At 42.6% G+C, this 23455-nt stretch overlaps 1 protein-coding gene across 4 annotated transcripts in view; it reads left to right on the top strand.

The window, feature by feature from the left end:
- fmnl2b (formin-like 2b) overlaps positions 1–19432 on the top strand; it is a 61100-nt gene extending 41668 nt beyond the window's left edge. For 2 of the 4 annotated variants that reach the window (XM_049479823.1, XM_049479825.1), the window contains 9 exons: positions 2406–2474; positions 2568–2648; positions 5674–5803; positions 6061–6224; positions 7320–7421; positions 7518–7619; positions 8410–8533; positions 15466–15580; positions 17490–17625. In XM_049479823.1, coding sequence (XP_049335780.1) covers positions 2406–2474; positions 2568–2648; positions 5674–5803; positions 6061–6224; positions 7320–7421; positions 7518–7619; positions 8410–8533; positions 15466–15557 — 864 coding nt within the window. In that variant the 3' untranslated portion in view covers positions 15558–15580; positions 17490–17625. Of the gene's footprint in view, positions 1–2405; positions 2475–2567; positions 2649–5673; positions 5804–6060; positions 6225–7319; positions 7422–7517; positions 7620–8409; positions 8534–15465; positions 15581–17489 lie in introns of all 4 variants that reach the window. The other 2 variants (XM_049479824.1, XM_022675282.2) reach the window with 1 other exon arrangement.
- The last annotated feature ends 4023 nt before the right edge of the window (positions 19433–23455 follow it).

Here is a 23455-nt window from a genome sequence, read left to right as displayed (position 1 = left end):
GTGAGGAACATGGGGCAGGATGGGTGGAGGAGAGTTGGATGGGTGGAGGAGAGACGGATGGGTGGAGGAGAGATGGATTGGTGGAGGAGAGATGGACGGGTGGAGGAGAGACAGATGGGTGGAGGAGAGACGAATGGGTGGAGGAGAGACGAATGGGTGGAGGAGAGACGGATGGGTGGAGGAGAGACGGCTAGATGGGTGGAGGAGAGATGGATGGGTGGAGGAGAGACGGATAGATGGGTGGAGGAGAGATGGATGGGTGAAGGAGAGAAGGATGGGTGAAGGAGAGAAGGATGGGTGGAGGAGAGATGAATGGGTGGAGGAGAGACGGATGGGTGGAGGAGAGACGGATGGGTGGAGAGACGGATGGGTGAAGGAGAGAAGGATGGGTGGAGGAGAGACGGATGGGTGGAGGAGAGACGGATGGGTGGAGGAGAGACGGATGGGTGAAGGAGAGAAGGATGGGTGAAGGAGAGAAGGATGGGTGGAGGAGAGACGGATGGGTGGAGGAGATATGGATGGGAGGAGGAGAGACGGATGGGTGGAGGAGAGACGGATGGGTGGAGGATAGATGGATGGGTGGAGGAGAGATGGATGGGTGGAGGAGAGACGGATGGGTGGAGGAGAGACGGATGGGTGGAGGAGAGACGGCTAGATGGGTGGAGGAGAGATGGATGGGTGGAGGAGAGACGGATGGGTGAAGGAGAGAAGGATGGGTGAAGGAGAGAAGGATGGGTGGAGGATAGATGGATGGGTGGAGGAGAGACGGATGGGTGGAGGAGAGACGGATGGGTGGAGGAGAGACGAATGGGTGGAGGAGAGATGGATGGAGTGAGAAATTGGTGCATAATTGAGTTGAGCTGAGAGGTAGTTAGGTTGTTTCCAACAATAATAATAGAGGGTCCAACCTGGAAAAGTTGAAATTTGAAAATAGCAATTTTCAGGCCTGGATAATTTTTGGAAAAATAAAAATACCTAGAAAGTTTTGGAAAAGTCATGGATATTTGGTCTACAAATCTTTGTGTTTCAGTTTATCGATGGAGAAAATCTATTTTCATTTAACAAATACATCAGCTTAGAGTTAATTCAGTAGTTTAGCCCTACAAAATGGAGGATCTGAGGATCTGAAACACATTTTATTATTAAAGATTGTGTGTCAACATTTTTATCAGATTCATTTTAGGCAGACTATAATACATTTAAATTATAGTTTTAGTTGATTTTTGGTTTTATTGTCAATTTCTGCACTGATCGTATGGTCATGAAAATTTGACTTGAAGGCATGAAAAAGCCTTGAAAATATAATGAAAATTTAATGAACCCTGATGATAAGACCAGGGTATTTAGCTGCAGTTCACTTTATACCATAATACAAAACTATTGCAGAAGCAAGCAGGGATAATAATAATAATAATAATAATAATAATAATAATAATATTTTCACAATAACAGTATTCTGGGTAACATGATGAAACATTTCTTATTAATTTAAAGCATACACTACTGTAAGAAAAAATAAAATGTTTTCAAAACTTTACAAACATTATGTAGAAACAACCAGAACACAAAACCAGATTTTGTGTGGTACAATAGTAATATACTTTGTTGCAGCGGTGATATTACAATGTTGTTATTTTGTATACCTTGTATATAAGATTTTGTAATATATCAGTATTAACAATATATGTTTAAGTCCTGCTTGACCTGGGCAATTAAAGGCAACTTTGCCATCTAGAGTGCTAAAGTAGTAATAGGTCAATGTGTTGCTTTTACTTAATTAAACATCTAAAGTTATGGAAAAAGTAACTGTTGAAAATTTCCAGTAAACTTAATCATTGTTCATGGGTTGAAAAAGTCTGTAAGTTTTTCAATAATGTAAGAAGAAGAAATAAGCTCTGGTTAATTGGATGTAGTGTAGCAAAAATCTGTTTAGTTTTAAAAAAGTTAGTTAGTTAGTTTAAAAAAAATAAGATATTAATGGACTTTAGTGTTTTTAGTTGGTTCATCAAAATTTAATATTGTGACAATATTTTTTTCCAAGATCACCAACTTTTATTGCTGGGCAAAAAAAAAAAGTCCTCAAAATTAATTTTGTATTTAGATGCACTTTTATATATGTCTAATGTATTATTTATGATTCAAAATGATACAAATGCAAATTCTATTTATACTTATTGTATATGCTGTCCTGATAAATAAGTATTAAAATATTCCATTTCTTTTTTCAGGGTACAAAACATTATTTAGGGCTAAAAGTAATCCATTCAAATTGTGCACAGTTTAGCAGCATTCCTTTACTTGTTCTGCACAGGTCTGAATGGCTACAAACTACTGTGCAATTGCAATTCTGTTATCAAGTGTTTGAAAATATTCTTAATATAATATTTTTTTTTCTTTTTTAACAGCAACTTCATGCGATCATTGCAGCCGCTGTATCTATAAAATCGTCCCAGAAGTTAAAGAAGATCCTTGAAGTGAGTAGCAGTGTGTATTGGACTTTTTACAATCACTGGCGTTTCTGATTCTGATCCAGTATTTTTGACCTGGTGATGTTTTTTATTTCTCAGATCATCCTGGCTCTGGGGAACTACATGAACAGCAGTAAGAGAGGAGCTGTGTACGGATTCAAGCTTCAGAGTTTAGATCTGGTGAGTGTGTGTTACCCGCTGCATCATTTGTGAGAGGTTGCATTTGTAGAGGTTGCAATATTTCTGGGAATTGCAATATTTAGTATATGTAAATATTTGTGTAAATGACAGTGGTTTATTTAGTGATGTGTTTAAACCCCGCCCACTAACATTGTAGCCTTTTACTAGATCCAACTGTTCTAATTGGATAAACATGGTGTGTGTTTTTATTTGGGATGCACTAATGTGGGAATTCTATGTTAGTGTTGATATCCAATTTTACACATGTATGCAACTCTGGCAAAAAAATTAACATTTTATGAGTTTTGAAAAATGATAAGTTTCTTTGAGTTTACTTAATTGAAAACCTCTGGAATATAATCAAGAGAAAGATGAATGATCGCAACCCATCAAACCAAGCTGAACTGCTTGAATTTTTGCACCAGGAGTTGCATAAAGTTGTCCAAAATCAGTGTGTACGACTGGTGGAGGAGAACATGCCAAGATGCACGAAAACTGTGATTTAAAACCAGGATTATTCCAACAAATATTGATTTCTGAAATCTTAAAACTTTATGAATATGAACTTGTTTTCTTTGCATTATTTAATGATCGGAAAGCTCTGCATCTTTTTTTTTTTTTTTTCAGCCATTTCTCATTTTCTGCAAATAAATGCTCTAAATGAAAATATTTTTATTTGGAATTTGGGAGAAATATTGTCCGTAGTTTATAGAATAAAACAACAATGTTAATTTTACTCAAACATATACCTATAAATAGCAAAATCAGAGAAACTGATTCAGAAACTGGTCTCTTAATATATCTGCCGATGCACATATATATAACTTCTCAGTCTAATACATCTCAGTCTAACTTCAGAAACAAATGTTTTAGCTTTCAACCAACTGTATGCAGACAATACAATAAAATACAATATTTACAATACAATATTTATTTAGGTAACTGGTCCTTACATGGACTGTTAACATGTTTTAAATGACCAGTAACATGTTAAATAAAACAATAGATCTGTTAAAAAATATACACTGCTCAAAAAAATAAAGGTAACACTCAAATAACACATCCTAGATCTGAATGAATGAAATATTCTCATTGAATACTTTGTTCTGTACAAAGTTGAATGTGCTGACAACAAAATCACACAAAAATCATCAATGGAAATAAAATTTATTAACCAATGGAGGCCTGGATTTGGAGCCACACACAAAATTAAAGTGAAAAACACACTTCAGGCTGATCCAACTTTAATGTAATGTCATTAAAACAAGTCAAAATGAGGCTCAGTATTGTGTGTGGCCTCCACGTGCCTGTATGACCTCCCTACAACGCCTGGGCATGCTCCTGATGAGGTGGCGGATGGTCTCCTGAGGGATCTCCTCCCAGACCTGGACTAAAGCATCCGCCAACTTCTGGACAGTCTGTGGTGCAACGTGACGTTGGTGGATGGAGCGAGACATGATGTCCCAGATGTGCTCAATCGGATTCAGGTCTGGGGAACGGGTGGGCCAGTCCATAGCTTCAATGCCTTCATCTTGCAGGAACTGCTGACACACTCCAGCCACATGAGGTCTAGCATTGTCCTGCATTAGGAGGAACCCAGGGCCAACCGCACCAGCATATGGTCTCACAAGGGGTCTGAGGATCTCATTTCGGTACCTAATGGCAGTCAGGCTACCTCTGGTGAGCACATGGAGGGCTGTGCGGCCCTCCAAAGAAATGCCACCCCACACCATTACTGACCCACTGCCAAACCGGTCATTCTGAAGGATGTTGCAGGCAGCAGACCGCTCTCCACGGCGTCTCCAGACTCTGTCACGTCTGTCATGTGCTCAGTATGAACCTGCTTTCATCTGTGAAGAGCACAAGGCGCCAGTGGCGAATTTGCCAATCCTGGTGTTCTCTGGCAAATGCCAAGCGTCCTGCACGGTGTTGGGCTGTGAGCACAACCCCCATCTGTGGACGTCGGGCCCTCATACCATCCTCATGGAGTCGGTTTCTAACCGTTTGTGCAGACACATGCACATTTGTGGCCTGCTGGAGGTCATTTTGCAGGGCTCTGGCAGTGCTCCTCCTGTTCCTTCTTGCACAAAGGCGGAGGTAGCGGTCCTGCTGCTCGGTTGTTGCCCTCCTACGGCCTCCTCCACGTCTCCTGGTGTACTGGCCTGTCTCCTGGTAGCGCCTCCAGCCTCTGGACACTACGCTGACAGACACAGCAAACCTTCTTGCCACAGCTCGCATTGATGTGCCATCCTGGATGAGCTGCACTACCTGAGCCACTTGTGTGGGTTGTAGAGTCCGTCTCATGCTACCACGAGTGTGAAAGAACCACCAACATTCAAAACTGACCAAAACATCAGCCAGACAGCATAGGTTCTGAGACGTGGTCTGTGGTCCCCACCTGCAGAACCACTCCTTTATTAAGTGTGTCTTGCTAATTGCCAATAATTTCCACCTGTTGTCTATTCCATTTGCACAACAGCAGGTGAAATTGATTGTCAATCAGTGTTGCTTCCTAAGTGGACAGTTTAATTTCACAGAAGTTTGATTTACTTGGAGTTATATTGTGTTATTTGAGTGTTCCCTTTATTTTTTTGAGCAGTGTATATATATATATATTTTTTTTAAAAAATAGCTTAAATCAGTATATTTTAATTAGCGCCAGCATCGATTGATTCTTTTCCAGCATACAATAAAATCATTAGCAAGCGTTAGTTTAAAATATCGACCAACTAGGCAGATTCTTATTATGCTAAAAAACATTATTGGCCGAGACCGAAATATTTACAATATCATCGTCTATCCCTAGTTTTTATACTATGATTGTTTAATCATAGTGCAGTAATCAACTATGATTGTTGATTGATGTAAACAATTGCTATATATTGCCTTGTTTAAAGTATCCCAATATGCTATGATATATTGAATTGTAACCCCTGTATCGTGATACGTATCATATGAAGTATGAATTATGAGTTTCAGATATAGTCTTTGTATAGTTATTCTTGTTTGTGTTTTTTACCCACAGCTGCTTGAGACCAAGTCCACAGACAGAAAGCAGACTCTGCTACATTATATTGCTAATGTGGTGAGGGAAAAGTACCCTGTGGTTTGCATGTTCTACAATGAACTCCATTACGTTGAGAAGGCTGCTGCTGGTAAGTTCTTTTACACAGCTCAGTTACAATATTATGACGATCAACTGATTTCAGCTCCACTGATCATATCATAGTGTAGCTTTATGCATACATTATTATCCCCCTTTCACTCTGTTCTTCAGTGGTCAGCACTGCAGTGACACTGGCCTGGTGTTGCTATGTTAGTAGTGTGTGTTGTGCTGGTACCAGTGGGTCAGACACAGCAGTGCTGCTGGATTTTTTCAACACCTCATGGTGTCATGATTTTTGTGTTTTAGTCTCTTTGGAGAACGTTCTTCTGGATGTGCGAGAGCTTCAAAGAGGGATGGATCTGACCCGTCGAGAGTACAGCATGCATGGCCACAACTCACTGCTCAAAGACTTCATCCACCACCACGAGACCAGACTGAAGAAGCTGCTGGATGATGCCAGGATCGCACAGGTACAGTAATGCCAGAACTCGGGCTTTTGTGCCACATTAGATGTAGGATAATATCTGACAATCCCATGCAGCATGAATTAGGCAGTGATGACTAGATCTAACAGATTTAGTGTAACATGGTAGACACTATTATCAGCACTCCAAAGCCTAGGCTGCAGCCAAGGTGAGTGTAGAAGGCTGTTCTGAAAGTGAAGGACCCTTCACAATACGGGTGCAAGAATATATCCATATATATATACATATATTGTTATATTTTGTTTTGCAACATTGTATTTATACAAATACAGCATACATTTAGAATTATTAGTTTAGATGTAAAGATTGGTGTCAAACAGTGGTTCATTTAGTGTTGTGTTTAAACTCCGCCTACTAGATAGCAGTGTTGTACTCTCATTAGATCCCACTGTTCTGACTGGACAAATAGTAAAAAAAATATTTTACTTACATTTTATAAACATGATGTAAATGTGATTTAAAGAATCACAATATATTGTCTTAATTACAGTATATATAGCTCTGGAAAAAATTAAGAGAACACTTGAGTTTCTGAATCAGTGTCTGAATCTGATTTTTCTATTTATAGGTTTATGTTTGAGTAAAATTAACATTGTTGTTTTATTCTATAAACTACAGACAACATTTCTCTCAAATTCCAAATAAAAATATTGTCATTTAGAGCATTTTTTTTTTTGTAGAAAATGAGAACTGGCTGAAATAACAAAAAAGATGCAGAGCTTTCTGATCTCAAATAATGCAAAGAAAACAAGTTTATATTCCTAAAGTTTTAAGAGTTTATAAATCAATGTTTGGGGGAATAACCCTGGTTTGTAATCACAGCTTTCATGGATATATAAATATATCCATCAGTTACCCAAAAATTACTGCACATGTACAATTGAAGGGAAAAAGAAAAACAGCTCTATGAAAATGACTGAATGGTAGGGAACACATAGGTTACGGAGTAGGTTCCATTCAGAAGTATAATTTGGTCTTTAGTTTTACTCCAGAATTTTTACACCATTTCTCTAAAATAATTGAGATTTCTCTAAAATAATTGAGGTTTAATTTGTGTTGTGCTGTGTTTTTTTCCCACAGGATGCTTTTGATGATGCTGTGAAATACTTTGGGGAGAGTTCCAAAACAATGCCCCCCTCCGTCTTCTTCCCAGTGTTTGTTCGATTTGTCAAAGCCTACAGGGTGAGCCAACATTTTCTGTAGAAATGCTTTTAATTCTTTTACATTTAGTTCTGTTTCAGTCTTACGTTCTCTTTGCTCTGTTTTTGTCTTCCACAGCAAGCAGACGAGGAAAATGAGCAGAGGAAGAGGCAGGAGCAGCTGATGATGGAGAAACTTCTGGAACAGGAAGCGCTGATGGAGGAGCAGGAGGATCAGCAGGTATGAAACATAAAAAAACAGCATTCACATATCCAGCAGTACAGGGAAGAGATTAAGATACACATTTTTATGCTGCTTCCTATACTCAGCAGTTGGAGTCCTAGAGAGTACAATAGGCCGTGCTCTCTCTGTGGGTGCTTTTCCAATGGCATGGTGCCGGTGCTGGTGCCAAGTTCTGTGAACAGTTCTGTGCTTTTCCACCACAAAATCACAGGTTCTCGGCCAGAAAAGGGTCGTTCTGGCCCCACAATCTTGCTGGTCTGGGAACAGAGAACCTGTGATGCAGGCATCCAAAGGGCGGGTGTATAAAGCGCCACAAACAAAGGCGTCCAAATCGCCCCCTGACTTCTGTTTCTGTTTTGTGGAACACGCCCACATTACCATATGTAGGGAGTGATTCCTTAAAGCTGTGGAAACATGGGCCGGTTTTTAAAAGCACCCGCACTTTGTTGGTGGACAAGAGGTATGAGTGGGTGCGTGGGTGGTGATCTCTTGCCTCAGCACTCTCACAGACGTCTGTTGGTTGGTGTATCTGAGCTGGGAAGCTGGACAACTTTCTCAGTTGTAAAGGAGGTGGAGTTTGACTTGAAATGTATCAAAGGGAGGCATGGGCTTGTCCTCGTCCTTCTAGTGTTGGAAATATTGCAAGTAATAAGGGAAGTCCTAATGAGCGAGTGGGTTAAATTGGTAAAATAATAAAAAATTGGTAAAATAAATAAAAAACGTGTAAAGTTTTTTATATAATTGTCTCAAGATGTCTCAAACTGTCTTTCTATTCTCTGTACCCTAGTCTCCATCACATAAGGGGAAGAGGCAGCAGCAGGAGCTGATAGCTGAGCTGAGGAAGAGGCAGGGGAAGGATAGCCGCCTCGTCTACGAGGGCAAAGATGGTGCCATCGAGGACATCATTACAGGTATGATCATAAGATGCTAACAGGTAGAGGGTCATTAAAAAACGAATCAGGGTTCCCACAGTCCTGAAAAGTCTGGAGTCTCAGTGTTTAATAGGGATGCACAGAAAAGTTAGCAATTGAAAATATTTGTCTGATATTGGCAAAACAAATGGCTTTTAGATAGATAGATAGATAGATAGATAGATACTTTATTAATCCCCACAGGGGAAATTCATTTGTCCAGCAGCAACAACTATACAAAAATATACCAAAAAGAAAAACACAACCACAGAGTACACACGTCAACAAGAGGTGTTGTATAGCCTTATGGCAGTAGGAATGAACGACCTTCTGAACCTCTCAGTTTTATGTCGCAGCGAAAGGAGCCTGTTACTGCGGCTGCTTTTTTGAGCAGCCACAGTCTCATGTAAAGGGTGTCTGTTGTTGTTAAGGATGGTTTGCAACAGACACCTCACCCTCTTCTCCACCAGATCCCCCACATAGTCTACTTTCCCACCCATCACAGAACCACACTTTCTGATCAATTTATCCAGCCTGTTACAGTCTCTCACAGTGATGCTGCTTCCCCAACAAGTCACCCCAAAGAACACAGCACTCGCCACGACGGAATGGTAGAAACTGCGCAGAAACTCACTGCAGATATTAAAGGATTTAAGCCTCCTTAAGAAATAAAGTCTGCTTTGTCCTTTTTTGTATACTGCATCAGTGTGCACTGACCAGTCCAGTTTGTGGCTAAGGTGTATTCCCAGGTATTTGTAAGATTGAACGGTCTCAATGATTTGTCCTCCAATTTCCACAGGCCTGTGAGAAAATTTCTGTTGACGGAAGTCCACAATCATCTCCTTGGTCTTAGATATATTGAGGATCAGACCGTTTTTCCTACTCCAAGCTGTAAAAGCAGCTACAAGCTCCCTGTACTCCACTTCATTTCCTCTCTTCACACATGCCACTACTGCTGTATCGTCTGAATATTTCTGGATGTGACAAAGTTCAGACTTGTATGTAAAGTCAGCAGTGTACATGGTGAAGAGAAAGGGCGACAGAACTGTACCCTGAGGAGCCCCAACATTGGTCACTATAGTCTCTGAACTGCTGCTGCCCAACCTGACGTACTGTGGACGTTCTGTGAGGTAACTGTTAATCCATGTGATTAACAGCTGATCCACTCCCATCCGTTCCAGCTTCTCTCTCAGATTCTCAGGCTTGATTGTATTAAAAGCGCTGGTAAAATCAAAAAACATTATCCTAACGTACCCGCCTGGCTCATCCAGAAATGAGAGAGTTTTATGAAGCATATACAAAACTGCATCATCAACCCCCATTTCCTCCTGGTAGGCAAACTGTAACGAGTCAACAACCTGCTCCACCTGTGGCTTAAGGACCCTAAGTAAGAGCCTCTCAAAAGTCTTCATAATGACTGATGTTAGGGCCACTGGTCTATAGTCCTTTACCCCCGCCGGTCTACCTACTTTAGGCACCGGCACAAGGCATGACAATTTCCACCGGACAGGGACTTGTCCAGTGTGAAGACTCTGGTTGTATAAATTGCAGAGAGGTAATGCCAGCTCCGATGCGCACTCCTTAAGAAGTTTAGGTCCTACCCCGTCAGGACCAGCAGACTTCCCAGGACGCAGCCTCCTCAATTCAGTACGCACCTCATCTACAGTAAAGCAATGTGGTGGAGCAGGGGTGGAGCAGCCGCAGGATGGAGCAGAGCAGGACACAGCAGCAGAGGTGGAGCAGCCGCTAGATAGAGCAGAGCAGGTCACAGCAGCAGAGGTGGAGCAGCCGCCGGATGGAGCAGAGCTGGTCACAGCAGCAGAGGTGGAGCAGCCGCCGGGTGGACCAGAACAGGTCACAGCAGCAGAGGTGGAGCAGCCGCCGGGTGGAGCAGAGCAGGTCACAGCAGCAGAGGTGGGGCAGCCGCCGGATGGAGCAGAACAAGTCACAGCAGCAGAGGTGGAGCAGCCGCTGGGTGGAGCAGAGCAGGTCACAGCAGCAGAGGTGGAACAGCCGCCAGGTGGAGTAGAGCAGGTCACAGCAGCAAAGGTGGAGGTGGAACAGCCGCCGGGTGGAGCAGAGCAGGTCACAGCAGCAGAGGTGGTGGAGCAACTGCCGGGTGGAGTAGAGCAGGTCACAGCAGCAAAGGTGGAGCAGCCGCCGGGTGGAGCAGAACAGGTCACAGCAGCAGAGGTGGAGCAGCCGCCGGGTGGAGCAGCGCAGGTCACAGCAGCAGAGGTGGAGCAGCCGCTGGGTGGAGCAGAGCAGGTCACAGCAGCAGAGGTGGAGCAGTCGCCGGGTGGAGCAGAGCAGGTAACAGCAGCAGAGGTGGAGCAGCCGCCGGGTGGAACAGAGCAGGTCACAGCAGCAGAGGTGGAGCAGCCGCCGGGTGGAGCAGCGCAGGTCACAGCAGCAGAAGTGGAGCAGCCGCCAGATGGAGCAGCGCAGGTCACAGCAGCAGAGGTGGAGCAGCCGCCGGGTGGAGCAGAGCAGGTCACAGCAGCAAAGGTGGAGCAGCCGCCAGATGGAGCAGCAGCGCAGGTCACAGCAGCAGAGGTGGAGCAGCCGCCGGGTGGAGCAGAGCAGGTCACAGCAGCAGAGGTGGAACAGCTGCCAAGTGGAGCAGAGCAGGTCACAGCAGCAGAGGTGGAACAGCCGCCCAGTGGAGCAGAGCAGGTCACAGCAGCAGAGGTGGAACAGCCGCCAAGTGGAGCAGAGCAGGTCACAGCAGCAGAGGTGGAACAGCCGCCGGTAGAAACAGAGCAGAGTGGAGCAGAGCAGGTCACAGCAGCAGAGGTGGTGGATTCAGAATCAAACCTGCTATAGAAGCGGTTAAACTCATTAGCCATGTCAACACTGCCCATAGACATACTATTTTTATTCTTGTAACCAGTGATGGTCTTCATACGCTTCCATGCTTCTTTTGTGTTATTATGCTGCAGATTCCCCTGGAGACCCCTTCCAAAGTCCCTTCTAGCCGCCCTTAATGTCCTCTTTAGCTCGCGTTGGACACTCCGGACCCTCCCTTGATCACCAGATTTGAATGCTTCTTTCTTGGAATTTAGTAAGCTTTTAATGCTGCTAGTGATCCATGGTTTGTTATTTGGAAAGCACTTAACTGTCCTCATGGGCGCCACCACATCAGTGCAGAAGTTTATATAGTCAGTAACACGCTCCACTGCCCCATCTATGTCATCATCAGATCCCTGCAAACCAGTGAGTACATTCCAGTCTGTTGACTCAAAACAGTCCTGCAGAGCTTCGCTGACCTCTGGGGTCCACTTACGGAATGAACGACTGGTTGGAGGCAATCTCATCACACATGGTTTATACAGAGGTCTGATGTAAATCAGATTGTGATCAGATTTACCCAGGGGTGGCATAGGCAGTGCATGGTAAGCATCTTTTACATTAACAAAGCATAGATCTAAAATATTACTCTGCCTTGTGGGACAGTTGACATACTGTGTGAAACCTCCTAAGTGCGATCTTACGTCCACATGATTGAAATCCCCTGATATTATCACACACGCATCAGGGTGAGTAGACTGCACTTTAGCGACCGCCTCCTGGATGATGTCACACGTGACCGTAGATTCTGCGCGAGGTGGAATGTAAACAATAATGGCGACGATGTGGGAGAACTCACGCGGCGTATAGTAAGCTCTCAGACTAACTGTTACCAGCTCCACATCAGGACAACAGATCTTTCCTTTTAATGTAATGTGTCCAGGATGGCACCACTCTCTCTCTCTCACGCTCGCACTGCGCCCTCTCTCTCTCACACGCTCGCACTGCGCCCTCTCTTTCTCACGCTCGCACTGCGCCCTCTCTCTCTCTCTCTCTCTCACGCTCGCACTGCGCCCTCTCTCTCTCTCTCTCACGCTCGCACTGCGCCCTCTCTCTCTCTCACGCTCGCACTGCGCCCTCTCTCTCTCTCACGCTCGCACTGCGCCCTCTCTCTCTCTCACGCTCGCACTGCACCCTCTCTCTCTCTCACGCTCGCACTGCGCCCTCTCTCTCTCTCACGCTCGCACTGCGCCCTCTCTCTCTCTCACACTCGCACTGCGCCCTCTCTCTCTCTCTCTCTCTCTCACGCTCGCACTGCGCCCTCTCTCTCTCTCACGCTCGCACTGCTCTCTCTCTCTCTCTCTCTCTCACGCTTGCACTGCGCCCTCTCTCTCTCTCTATCGTTCGCACTGCGCCCTCTCTCTCTCTCTATCGCTCTCTCTCTCTCACACTCGCACTGCGCCCTCTCTCTCTCTCTCATGCTTGCACTGCGCCCTCTCTCTCTCTCACGCTCGCACTGCGCCCTCTCTCTCTCTCTCTCTCACGCTTGCACTGCGCCCTCTCTCTCTCTCTCTCTCACGCTCGCACTGCGCCCTCTCTCTCTCTCTCACGCTTGCACTGCGCTCTCTCTCTCTCTCGCACTGCGCCCTCTCTCTCTCTCACGCTTGCACTGCGCCCTCTCTCTCTCTCACGCTCGCATTGCGCCCTCTCTCTCTCTCTCTCTCTCCCTCTCACACCTGCACTGCGCCCTCTCTCTCTCTCTCTCACGCTCGCACTGCGCCCTCTCTCTCTCTCACGCTCGCACTGCGCCCTCTCTCTCTCTCTCTCTCCCTTACGTGCACACCCGCTCTCTTTCTCACATGCATGCTGCACCCTCTTTTTCACAAGTGTACGCCCTCTCTCTCTCTCTCTCTCTCTCACGCTCGCACTGCGCCCTCTGTCTCTCTCTCTCTCTCTCTCTCTCTCTCTCTCCCTTACGTGTGCACCCGCTCTCTTTCTCACACGCATCCTGCACCCTCTTTTTCACAAGTGCACGCCCTCTCTCTCTCTCTCTCTCTCTCACGCTCGCACTGCGCCCTCTCTCTCTCTCTCTCTCACGCTCGCACTGCGCCCTCTCTCTCTCTCTCTCTCTCACGCTCGCACTGCGCCCTCTCTCTCTCTCTCACGCTCGCACTGCGCCCTCTCTCTCTCTCTCTCTCTCTCACGCTCGCACTGCGCCCTCTCTCTCTCTCTCTCTCTCACGGTCGCACTGCGCCCTCTTTCTCTCTCTCACACTCGCACTGCGCCCTCTCTCTCTCTCTCACGCTCGCACTGCGCCCTCTCTCTCTCTCTCTCACGCTCGCACTGCGCCCTCTCTCTCTCTCTCTCACACTCGCACTGCGCCCTCTCTCTCTCTCTCTCTCTATCGCTCGCACTGCGCCCTCTCTCTCTCTCTCTCTCTATCGCTCTCTCTCTCACACTCGCACTGCGACCTCTCTCTCTCTCTCACGCTTGCACTGCGCCCTCTATCTCTCTCACGCTCGCACTGCGCCCTCTCTCTCTCTCACGCTCGCACTGCGCCCTCTCTCTCTCTCTCTCACGCTTGCACTGCGCCCTCTCTCTCTCTCTCTCTCTCGCACTGCGCCCTCTCTCTCTCTCTCTCTCTCTCTCACGCTCGCACTGCGCCCTCTCTCTCTCTCTCTCACACTCGCACTGCGCCCTCTCTCTCTCTCTCTCACGCTCGCACTGCGCCCTCTCTCTCTCTCACGCTCGCACTGCGCCCTCTCTCTCTCTCACGCTCGCACTGCGCCCTCTCTCTCTCTCACACTCGCACTGCGCCCTCTCTCTCTCTCTCTCTCTCTCACACTCGCACTGCGCCCTCTCTCTCTCTCTCACGCTCGCACTGCGCCCTCTCTCTCTCTCCCTTACGTGCACACCCGCTCTCTTTCTCACATGCATGCTGCACCCTCTTTTTCACAAGTGTAAGCCCTCTCTCTCTCTCTCTCTCTCTCTCACGCTCGCACTGCGCCCTCTCTCTCTATCTCTCTCTCTCTCTCTCTCTCTCACGCTCGCACTGCGCCCTCTGTCTCTCTCTCTGTCCCTCTCTCTCCCTTACGTGCACACCCGCTCTCTTTCTCACACGCATGCTGCACCCTCTTTTTCACAAGTGCACGCCCTCTCTCTCTCTCTCTCTCTCTCTCACGCTCGCACTGTGCCCTCTCTCTTTGTCTCTCTCTCTCCCTTACGTGCGCACCCGCTCTCTCTCTCACGCTCGCGCTGCACCCTTCCGCTTTCTCTCTCTCTCTCTAGTAATATGCTTAGGGAAAAATAATTCTAGTTTAAGCCGTAGTTAAAGTAATGCTGTTGTTTTGTTCTTAATAAAGCGCCACTATTAGTTAATAAAAGTGCAAAACAGGATTATAATAAAGATTCATTGTTATTTTGAAGCTAACCAAGGTGCAGCTATACATAACGCCCAGCCTCTATATTTTTTTCCACCAACCGTACCGAAAATGTACCGAACAGTGGGGTTTATTCTGAGGTGTGAACCAAACTGTGAATTTTCTGTACTGTACCGTTACACCCCTAATAGTAACCACTGCAGTATGACTTACAGTAGTCAGTGTTTTACTTTAAAAGTGCTTTTTTGCCATTTTTGTTTGCCAAATATTTTCGGTTGCCAAATATTCTGTGGCTCCTTAAATTTAGACTATCCTTATTGATGACACAAAAAAAAGATTTTTGAAAAGCAGTTTGCATAATCTGAAATTTGAACTGTGATCTACCCTGAATTTTAGTCTGAACATTCTAGAATTTGTATGTTAATATCATTAAATTTTCTCTTGGGTAAAGATGCTGCCGGAGCTCACTGACATGCTTTGGTTTCTGAGTTTGTAACTTTTTATTGTTTATAAGTTGTAGAACATTTAATTTTATCTTTTTTTTTTATTGTTTTGTAATTTTGTGTTATGAAAAGATGTGGGAATACTGATTATCTGCTTAACTAGCTTTGTCTTGCATTCTGTTTGTCTCTATTTCTAGCTGTATAGATGACTGTGTGTTGCTTTGTTTTATTATATTAGATTCTCTCAGTTTGCTTTTCTACAGTAGGCTTTAGTGGCTTTAGTGTTCCTGTGTTGTGATTGGCTGTTGTCTTGCTACAGTGCTGAAGACCGTCCCCTTCACCGCGCGCTCAGCCAAACGTGGCTCGCGGTTCTTCTGTGACCCCACCCACTCCGAGGACTTCCATTACTAAACACAATTCTCTCCCTCTGAAAGGTGGCTTTACGTCTGTCTCTCTCTCACTCACCTCATCTCTCCGTCCATCAGTCTGTCCCTCCTTCCACCTTTCCCAATTTCTCTCTGTTTTCCCCTCATTCTGAATGAATAAGGGAATGCAGTCTGCGCTCAGATGCAGGCGTTTATGCATGAAATCCTAACCTCACTCAAATCCATGACATAACACATGCATGTAAAATACATCACTGACCATTTAGGCCTGTCACAATAACTGTTTATTCCTGCATGACATATTGTCCCATGAAATTATTGCGATAAATATTATTATTGCTATTTTAAGAAACAAGCATGTTATGCTACAGACATAATGATAATACAATGCACTTACACCATATTAAAGACAAGTTAACTTTAAATTACTAAAAATATTCATATATTCTAAAATTTTAATATAAATATTTTTTAAATGCATGTTAATTGGCTCTTCTTGCGAACAAAAACACAATACTGAGGTGAGCGAAAATTATGTGTCTATTTATTATACAATAAATCAATAAAATTAATAGTAATTGACGCATTTGTAGGTTTCAGCACAGGTGGGATGATGCAATTAAGATTCTTTGATTCTGATTTCATTTTTTTTATATAAAAAAATCTGCCAATCTGCTTTTTTTCGCTAAATCAAACAAAAGTTCAAATTTCAATGTAAGAGTCTTCGGGCCAGGTAGTGTTAATGAATAAAAAATAAACCAACTCTCTTTTATTATTTGATATTAATTGTTATTTGGTCTTTGCTACGTAAAAGTTAAAATATGTTCAAATATCTAAATTCTGTTAATATTTAGATCTTAAATTAATACATTTTTAATTAGTCTAGGATCTTCTAAAAAAAATTACATCTGGCATGTAAGACCTTTAATGCGTAAAATATGCATATAATTCGTTTTAAATTTTAGTTTAATAAGCTACATCACACTTATTAAAAATCAACCTATAATTGTAAGATATTTACGGTACAGCATGTAAATAATCTGTAATTTACTGAAGTACATTAGAGGACACTACTGTCAGTTCACTGCATTCAAGCTTAACACCAAAGAGCAGAACATTATAAACATCTGTATTCTGGCAGTGCCAGTGTGTGTGTGAGATGTGCACCACAGGTGAATGCTTTTATACTGTTCATATATGAAATATTTTCACACATAAAATGTATCCATATCTGTAGTGACACTTTCTTCCATTTCAAAGAGTACCACTTAGAGCTGCAGACACAGAAATTTCTTTACGCGCACGACACAAGTTCTTTAAGTTTAGGTGTCTTTACTAAGAAATTCAAAAGGTTACAAATGTGAACGCACGTACGGTAAGAAAACGATATGCTCCCGTACCTATCGCAGCTCCGACTAAACTCGTGCTGCGCTTGCTCAGTTACTTCACTCTTAGGGAGCGTCAACATTTTTTGCATTAATAACCATTTTCTTCGAATTATGAATTACACAATGACATGAATTAAGAAGGAAATAAAATATAAATTGTACATATTTCCACATTCTATATTTTCTGCTTTATGGCTCTTACAATATTGTTTAGCCCTGTGCTCAGTAATACTGCATATTTCAATTTTACCAACTTTAAAAGCACAGACTATTTAGATTGTTTGTTAATCTCTGAAAACAGATTGTACTGGCAATTAACTGGCAGATGTAGTTATATCGTGAAATGTAGTTTTCTGAGGTTTGATCAGTTTAAAAAAAAACAGTTATTTTAATTCTGTGTTTAAAATATTTAATTAAATTGTGTAATAAATGTAGCTGATATCTTTCTACTAAAATATAGAATTATATACTGTGATCATCTCTGATATCTTGTAGCCTGGAACAGGACATATCTACTGTAAATCCTTGGGTTATTATTGGAGTTTAATGTGATTCTGTCGCCCACACAGACCTCCGGAGTCATCCCTTCCGTCGGGCTGACGCCTACAGGAGGAGCACGAGGAGGAACTTTGACGGACAGCACCTTCAGCTGCTCAGCGTGGAGATCACCACCTGCTAGCCAGGCTTACTGAGCCCCAGAAAACAAAAAGACTTTGGGGAGGGGGATCCAGCCTAATTCACACCCACCTCTCACTTCTCATTTTTAAAAATCAGGCCGGAGGAGAATCAGGTTGAGGTTTGAGACGCTGTGCACTTGGATCTTGGGTCTGGTTCACCTTCAACTGACTACAGATATAAAACACTGGAACTGATCAATCAAACCGACCACACAAGAGAAATGGAAATGTTTCTCTAGGAATGCGCCGAAATTTAATTTTTAGTTTTTTTTTTTTTTACAAGTTATCATTAATATGGAATTTATTTTTGTCTTTCTTTTTAAACAAAAGGTAGTTGCAAAGCTATTATTTATAAATATTTATTGAACACCAAACAGTTTTTTTTTCCATCCATGTGGCTCCAAATAGCTGATAGGACTAAGGCACTGTCACTATGATACCAGTGGACACCACGTCGAATGCTAGATTATGCTGCTTCACCATCAGCAGCCGAAGTCCGAGAGAGCACAGTTGACCGTGCTCTCTCTGGTTGGACAGGTGGTGCTCTCTCCCCTCATCACTCCTGTTGTGATGCTTGTTGTGATGCACAGTCGTCCGCTGGCTGATGTATCAGAGCTGGGAATGCTGTGTCTTCTCCCTCCTAGTGTTGGGGGCATTACTAGTGATAGGGGGAGTGAATATGAACAGAGGATGGGTAATTGGCTTCCCAAATTGGGGAGAAATCTGGGTAAAATTTAGAAACAAACAAAAAAACACTAATATTTTTAACAACCAACAGAGCACAGTACAGTATTTTTTAATACATATATTTAACAGTGGTGCTCCATGCTATTTTAAAACCCATGAACACCGGAAGTGCTTTTTTTTTTTGTTTTTTAGTTGCCAAATAATTGGTGCATTCCTTTTTTTCATTTTTATATAAAAAAACATTTTTTTAAGACAGTGACCAAGTACACCCCCAATAAGCTCACAGTTTACATTCTACTGGAAACTACTGATCTCGTGGACCCCAAACTCCTTGGGTTCCGTAAGTGGCTCAAACTCCTAGTTGAGCAGCTGTAACTGTCAGACTTGGGAAAACGCCAATGATGCACTTTGCTTTTTAACATTCAGTTATCGTCCTACTGAACTTTTAATGCAAAAAGAAAACTGGATGGAAAGAAAGAGTGATGAAGAGAGAGAGAGTGAGTGATGGAGAGATGTTAAGCTTATTCTTCACTGGTGCTATTGAGAACAATCTCCCTCTGTTTATGGCCTAAACACAAAAAGGTGCAGACTGACGGACTGATGAAGCTCTGTGTAAAATTTAATTGTACGTCTCATTCTGAACATAGATTTCCTCTCCCACTCGGCTTCTCTCGTGATCGTTTGTGAACAGTGGAAAAAAAATTTGCTTGTTTTAAAAAAAAAAAAAAAAGTGAAAAAACAAGGACATTGCGTTGGAAACAATAATTTTGTTTTTCGTTGTTGTTTTTTTTTTTTAAATGTACAGATATTTTGCTACAAAGTTGATCCCCTTATTTTTTACATTGCCCATCCATTGTGATACTGTATATATTGTTGAAACAAGCCCACTCTCCCTCCAATATCATTTTAATGTTATGATGTCACGTTGTATCAGTATTATTTAGTTCAGTGGTGAAGAAAGTGGACCAGATCACTCTGTGCTAATTATCTCTCACTCATCACAAGTATCCCATAATGGTCAATGTCTGTGATTGCACGGTACACTCGAAGGCTTGGACAGACACTAGTGGCACATATAACGTTTTTATACATTGTTCTTTAAAAACAAAGTGGAACAGTTGTCTGCAAATAAAGCAACGCCACCAGAACTGGACTGTGTTTTCTTTGTGTTCCACATGACCGGAGTAAACCTGGCCGTTTTTCCACTGCAGGGCTCTGAATAGAGAGGGTCACTGTTCTTGTGGCTCATCCAAAATGGCACACTCGGCACGTGATGCTTACAAACCGCGCTGAGACCGGCATTCTCAGCATGGTTACCTGAACCATTCAATGGGAGGGATTAAAGACTTGAGGGATCTGCCTATTGGGCAGTGATTAGCGAGTGAACAATAGGCCTTAAAGTTTAACAAAATATGATAAAGCTTTACTAATCATTTAGGGATATTGAGAGAATCTGAGGAAGGACAAATAGAAAATAAGGATATAACAAAGAAATTAAAAATATGGATAGAAGAAAGAAAACAGGATTGTAGAAAGAGACACCTAATACTACAAAATGCAAAAATAACATTTTATAACCTAGTAAAATCTGTAAATTCCACTTTAAAAACATATACTTGTATTATAAAAAAAAAAACTTCTGAAAGTCTATTATTGTTGTAGCAATGATAAGAGTCTGCATGTAATAAAAGATATAAGATTTTATTAAAATAACCCCAAACTGTGATTAAAAACACAAGACCAGACAAAGGCCACTTAGGGGTTTCTTATACACTCAGACAGACAAGAAACACCAGGTGTCAATAACAAGGACTGGGATAAAATGAGACACAGGTGGAAACATTAATGGCAGGGCTAGGGCAGAGACAAGACAGAAAACAGAGCCATGTCCTTAGGAGCACATCTATTTTATTCACATCTTAAGTTTTAATACTTACAAAATCATGGCATTTAAAATGTATGTATTATGCTGTTCTATTGGAATTACATATATAGTTAAATAAAAAATAAGTAATTTACTGTTTATACTTTTATAAACTAAAAAGTGGGAAGGAAGTACAACCCTAATTCCAAAAGTTGGGACGCTGTGTAAATTGTAAATAAATGATTTGCAAATGAGTTTCATATTGCCATATTTTCTAATTAGAAAGTATTTGAGGCAATAAGCTGGCACCACCGATAACCTTAATTTCCCATGTCAGTGCGAGGAGTACCCCAGGGAGAAGATAAATGGATGGCTCTGAACTAGTCGTGTTCTAAAAGCTCTTAAAAATCGTATACCTAAAGTATACTACTAGTACACTGATATTAGTTTCCCTACTACGTAGGACATATATTTTTATTTGCTTAACAAAATAAACGTATTCAAATATTTTTTAAGCTCTGCTATACTGGTGAACTGCTGCTTCAGCTCCTCCCTCAACATTTCTACTAGGTTAAGATCAGGACTTTGCCTTAGCCCCATTCCAAAAGATGTAACATTATTCTCCTTTAAGGCAACATTACATTGGGGTTTGGTGAGAATGTGTACTCGCATCAAGCATGCTAAAATGTACATTTAAGTAGTTTAATGCTAGTGATTTTAGCATGGATTCTGTTACCAAGGATTCTGTGCTCCTATTTGTCTCACCAGTTCTCCTCTGTTCTAATTCTTTCTCTGGTTTAATAATGCAGGAATGAGCAGATGCTGTTCTGATATCTCCATGTTTGCATTAGCTCTTGTGTCAGTGCTATTAGCAGCACCGTGGTTGCTTCGGTGAGCGGGAACAGCTGTTAGAAAGCTTGTAAGAAAGTGGTTCCGGGACCTAACAGACACCCTGTTTTTAGATTATATACAGCTCTGGAAGTGACCACTTCAGTTTCTGAACAGGTTTTTTTGATTTACTATGTATGTTTGAGTACATTTTTGAGTAAAATGAACATTGTGATTTTATTCTATGAACTACAGACAACATTTCTCCCAAATTCCAAATAAAAACAGCGTCATTTAGAGCATTTCTTTGCTGAAAATGAGAAATGGCTGAAATAAAAAATAGATGCAGAGCTTTCAGACCTCAAATAATGCAAATAAAACAAGTTCATATTATAGTTCAGAAATCAATATTTAGTGGAATAACCCTGTTTTTTTAATCACAGTTTTTAATGCATCTTGGCATGTCCTCCTCCACCAGTCTCACACACTGCTTTTGGATAACTTATGCCACTCCTGGTGCAAAAATTCAAGCACCTCTAGCTTGGTTTGATGGCTTAAGTGGTGTCTTATTTTTTCTAGAGCATTATGTGGCTGTGCAGCAATGGTACCTGAAGCACCCTGATGCCATTACTTATAATATTTTTCTCCCTTCACACTCAGGAACACAAATACTATCAATTTTAAAGCAAATATCCCGACATTTCCTTAATAATTTGATGGATTCATTCAGAATTCCTCGTTCCATCAATGAAGGCCAACCATCTTGGCCCAGATTCAGCAAAACAGGCCTAAACCATGATACTACCAACACCATGTTTCACAGATGGTGTAAGGTTTCTATGCTGGAAAGCAGTGTTTTCCTTTCTCCAAACATACCACTTTCTGTTTAGGCCAAAAACAATATTTGTTTTCATCCGTTCACAAAATATTGTAACAGTATAGCTTTCTGGCTTGTACATGTGATCCTTAGTAAAATATTTTGAATAAACTATAGTCTTTAGTAAAGCAGATGAGCAGCGGTGTTCATTTCTCCCTATACACCTGATATGCACAGCGTTGTTGTTCAGTGTTCATACAAATACTTCCTGTTCTAAAGGGTTACAAACTATTAAGCACTTTTGTAAAGCACTTTTTGGTGCGCATTTCTAGCGCAGAAAATCGGGCCAAAGAGTCTAAAAGCGGAGAGGGTGCGCATTTCTAGCGCAGAAGAACGGGGCAAAGAATCTAAAAGCGGCGAGAGTGCGCATTTCTAGCACAGAATAACGGGCCAAAGAGTCTAAAAGCGGAGAGAGTGCGCATTTCTAGCGCTGAAAAACGGGCCAAAGAGTCTAAAAGCGGAGAGGGTGTGTATTTCTAGAGCAGAAGAACGGGGCAAAGAGTCTAAAAGCGGAGAGGGTGCGCATTTCTAGCGCAGAAAAACGGGCCAAAGAGTCTAAAACCATAGAGGGTGCGCATTTCTAGCGCAGAAAAACGGGGCAAAGAATCTAAAAGCGGAGAGAGTGCGGATTTCTAGCGCAGAAAAACGGGCCAAAGAGTCTAAAAGCGGAGAGAGTGTGTATTTCTAGAGCAGAAGAACGGGGCAAAGAGTCTAAAAGCGGAGAGAGTGCGCATTTCTAGCGCAGAAAAACGGGCCAAAGAGTCTAAAAGCATAGAGGGTGCGCATTTCTAGCGCAGAAAAACGGGGCAAAGAATCTAAAAGCGGAGAGGGTGTGTATTTCTAGCGCTGAAAAACGGGCCAAAGAGTCTAAAAGCGGAGGGAGTGCGCATTTCTAGCGCAGAAAAACGGGCCAAAGAGTCTAAAAGCGGAGAGAGTGCGCATTTCTAGCGCAGACAAACGGGCCAAAGAGTCTAAAAGCGGAGAGAGTGTGTATTTCTAGAGCAGAAGAACGGGGCAAAGAGTCTAAAAGCGGAGAGGGTGTGTATTTCTAGAGCAGAAAAACGGGGCAAAGAATCTAAAAGCGGAGAGGGTGCGCATTTTTAGCGCAGAAAAACGGGCCAAAGAGTCTAAAAGCGGAGAGGGTGCGCATTTTTAGCGCAGAAAAACGGGCCAAAGAGTCTAAAAGTTGCCGTAATTAAGGAGTTTAATATTAAGAGACATCATGAAATGAAACATCAATTTGAAAAATCTTAGTTTACACAACACTGTCAAAGATAAAGATAGTAAGTCAAGTAAAATGGTGTGTAAATTAAATAATCAGGAAAAATGTATTATTTAAAGTGGTATATTTCATTATTTGTTTTATTATAGAGTCTGTGGCCCATGACTTCAAATATATTTCTCCTTCTGGCCCCCAACAAAAAAAAGTTTGGACACCCCTGGCATAGACTGTATATAAGTATGTAAAACATCAGCAATTATGTGTTCCCACCACTAGATGGCAGCAGCTTATCACGGCATAAAAAAAAAAAATTCAGGAACTGAAGGCAACAGTAAACCTCAGTGTGAACAGGCACTATAAACTGCTGTAGACTGAGGGCT

This window comes from Astyanax mexicanus, chromosome 5 (genome assembly GCF_023375975.1).
Source record: "Astyanax mexicanus isolate ESR-SI-001 chromosome 5, AstMex3_surface, whole genome shotgun sequence".
In the NCBI taxonomy this organism is placed as follows: domain Eukaryota; kingdom Metazoa; phylum Chordata; class Actinopteri; order Characiformes; family Acestrorhamphidae; genus Astyanax; species Astyanax mexicanus.
Note: the sequence above shows the minus strand (reverse complement) of the source record. Positions and strands in the feature narration are given on the sequence as shown.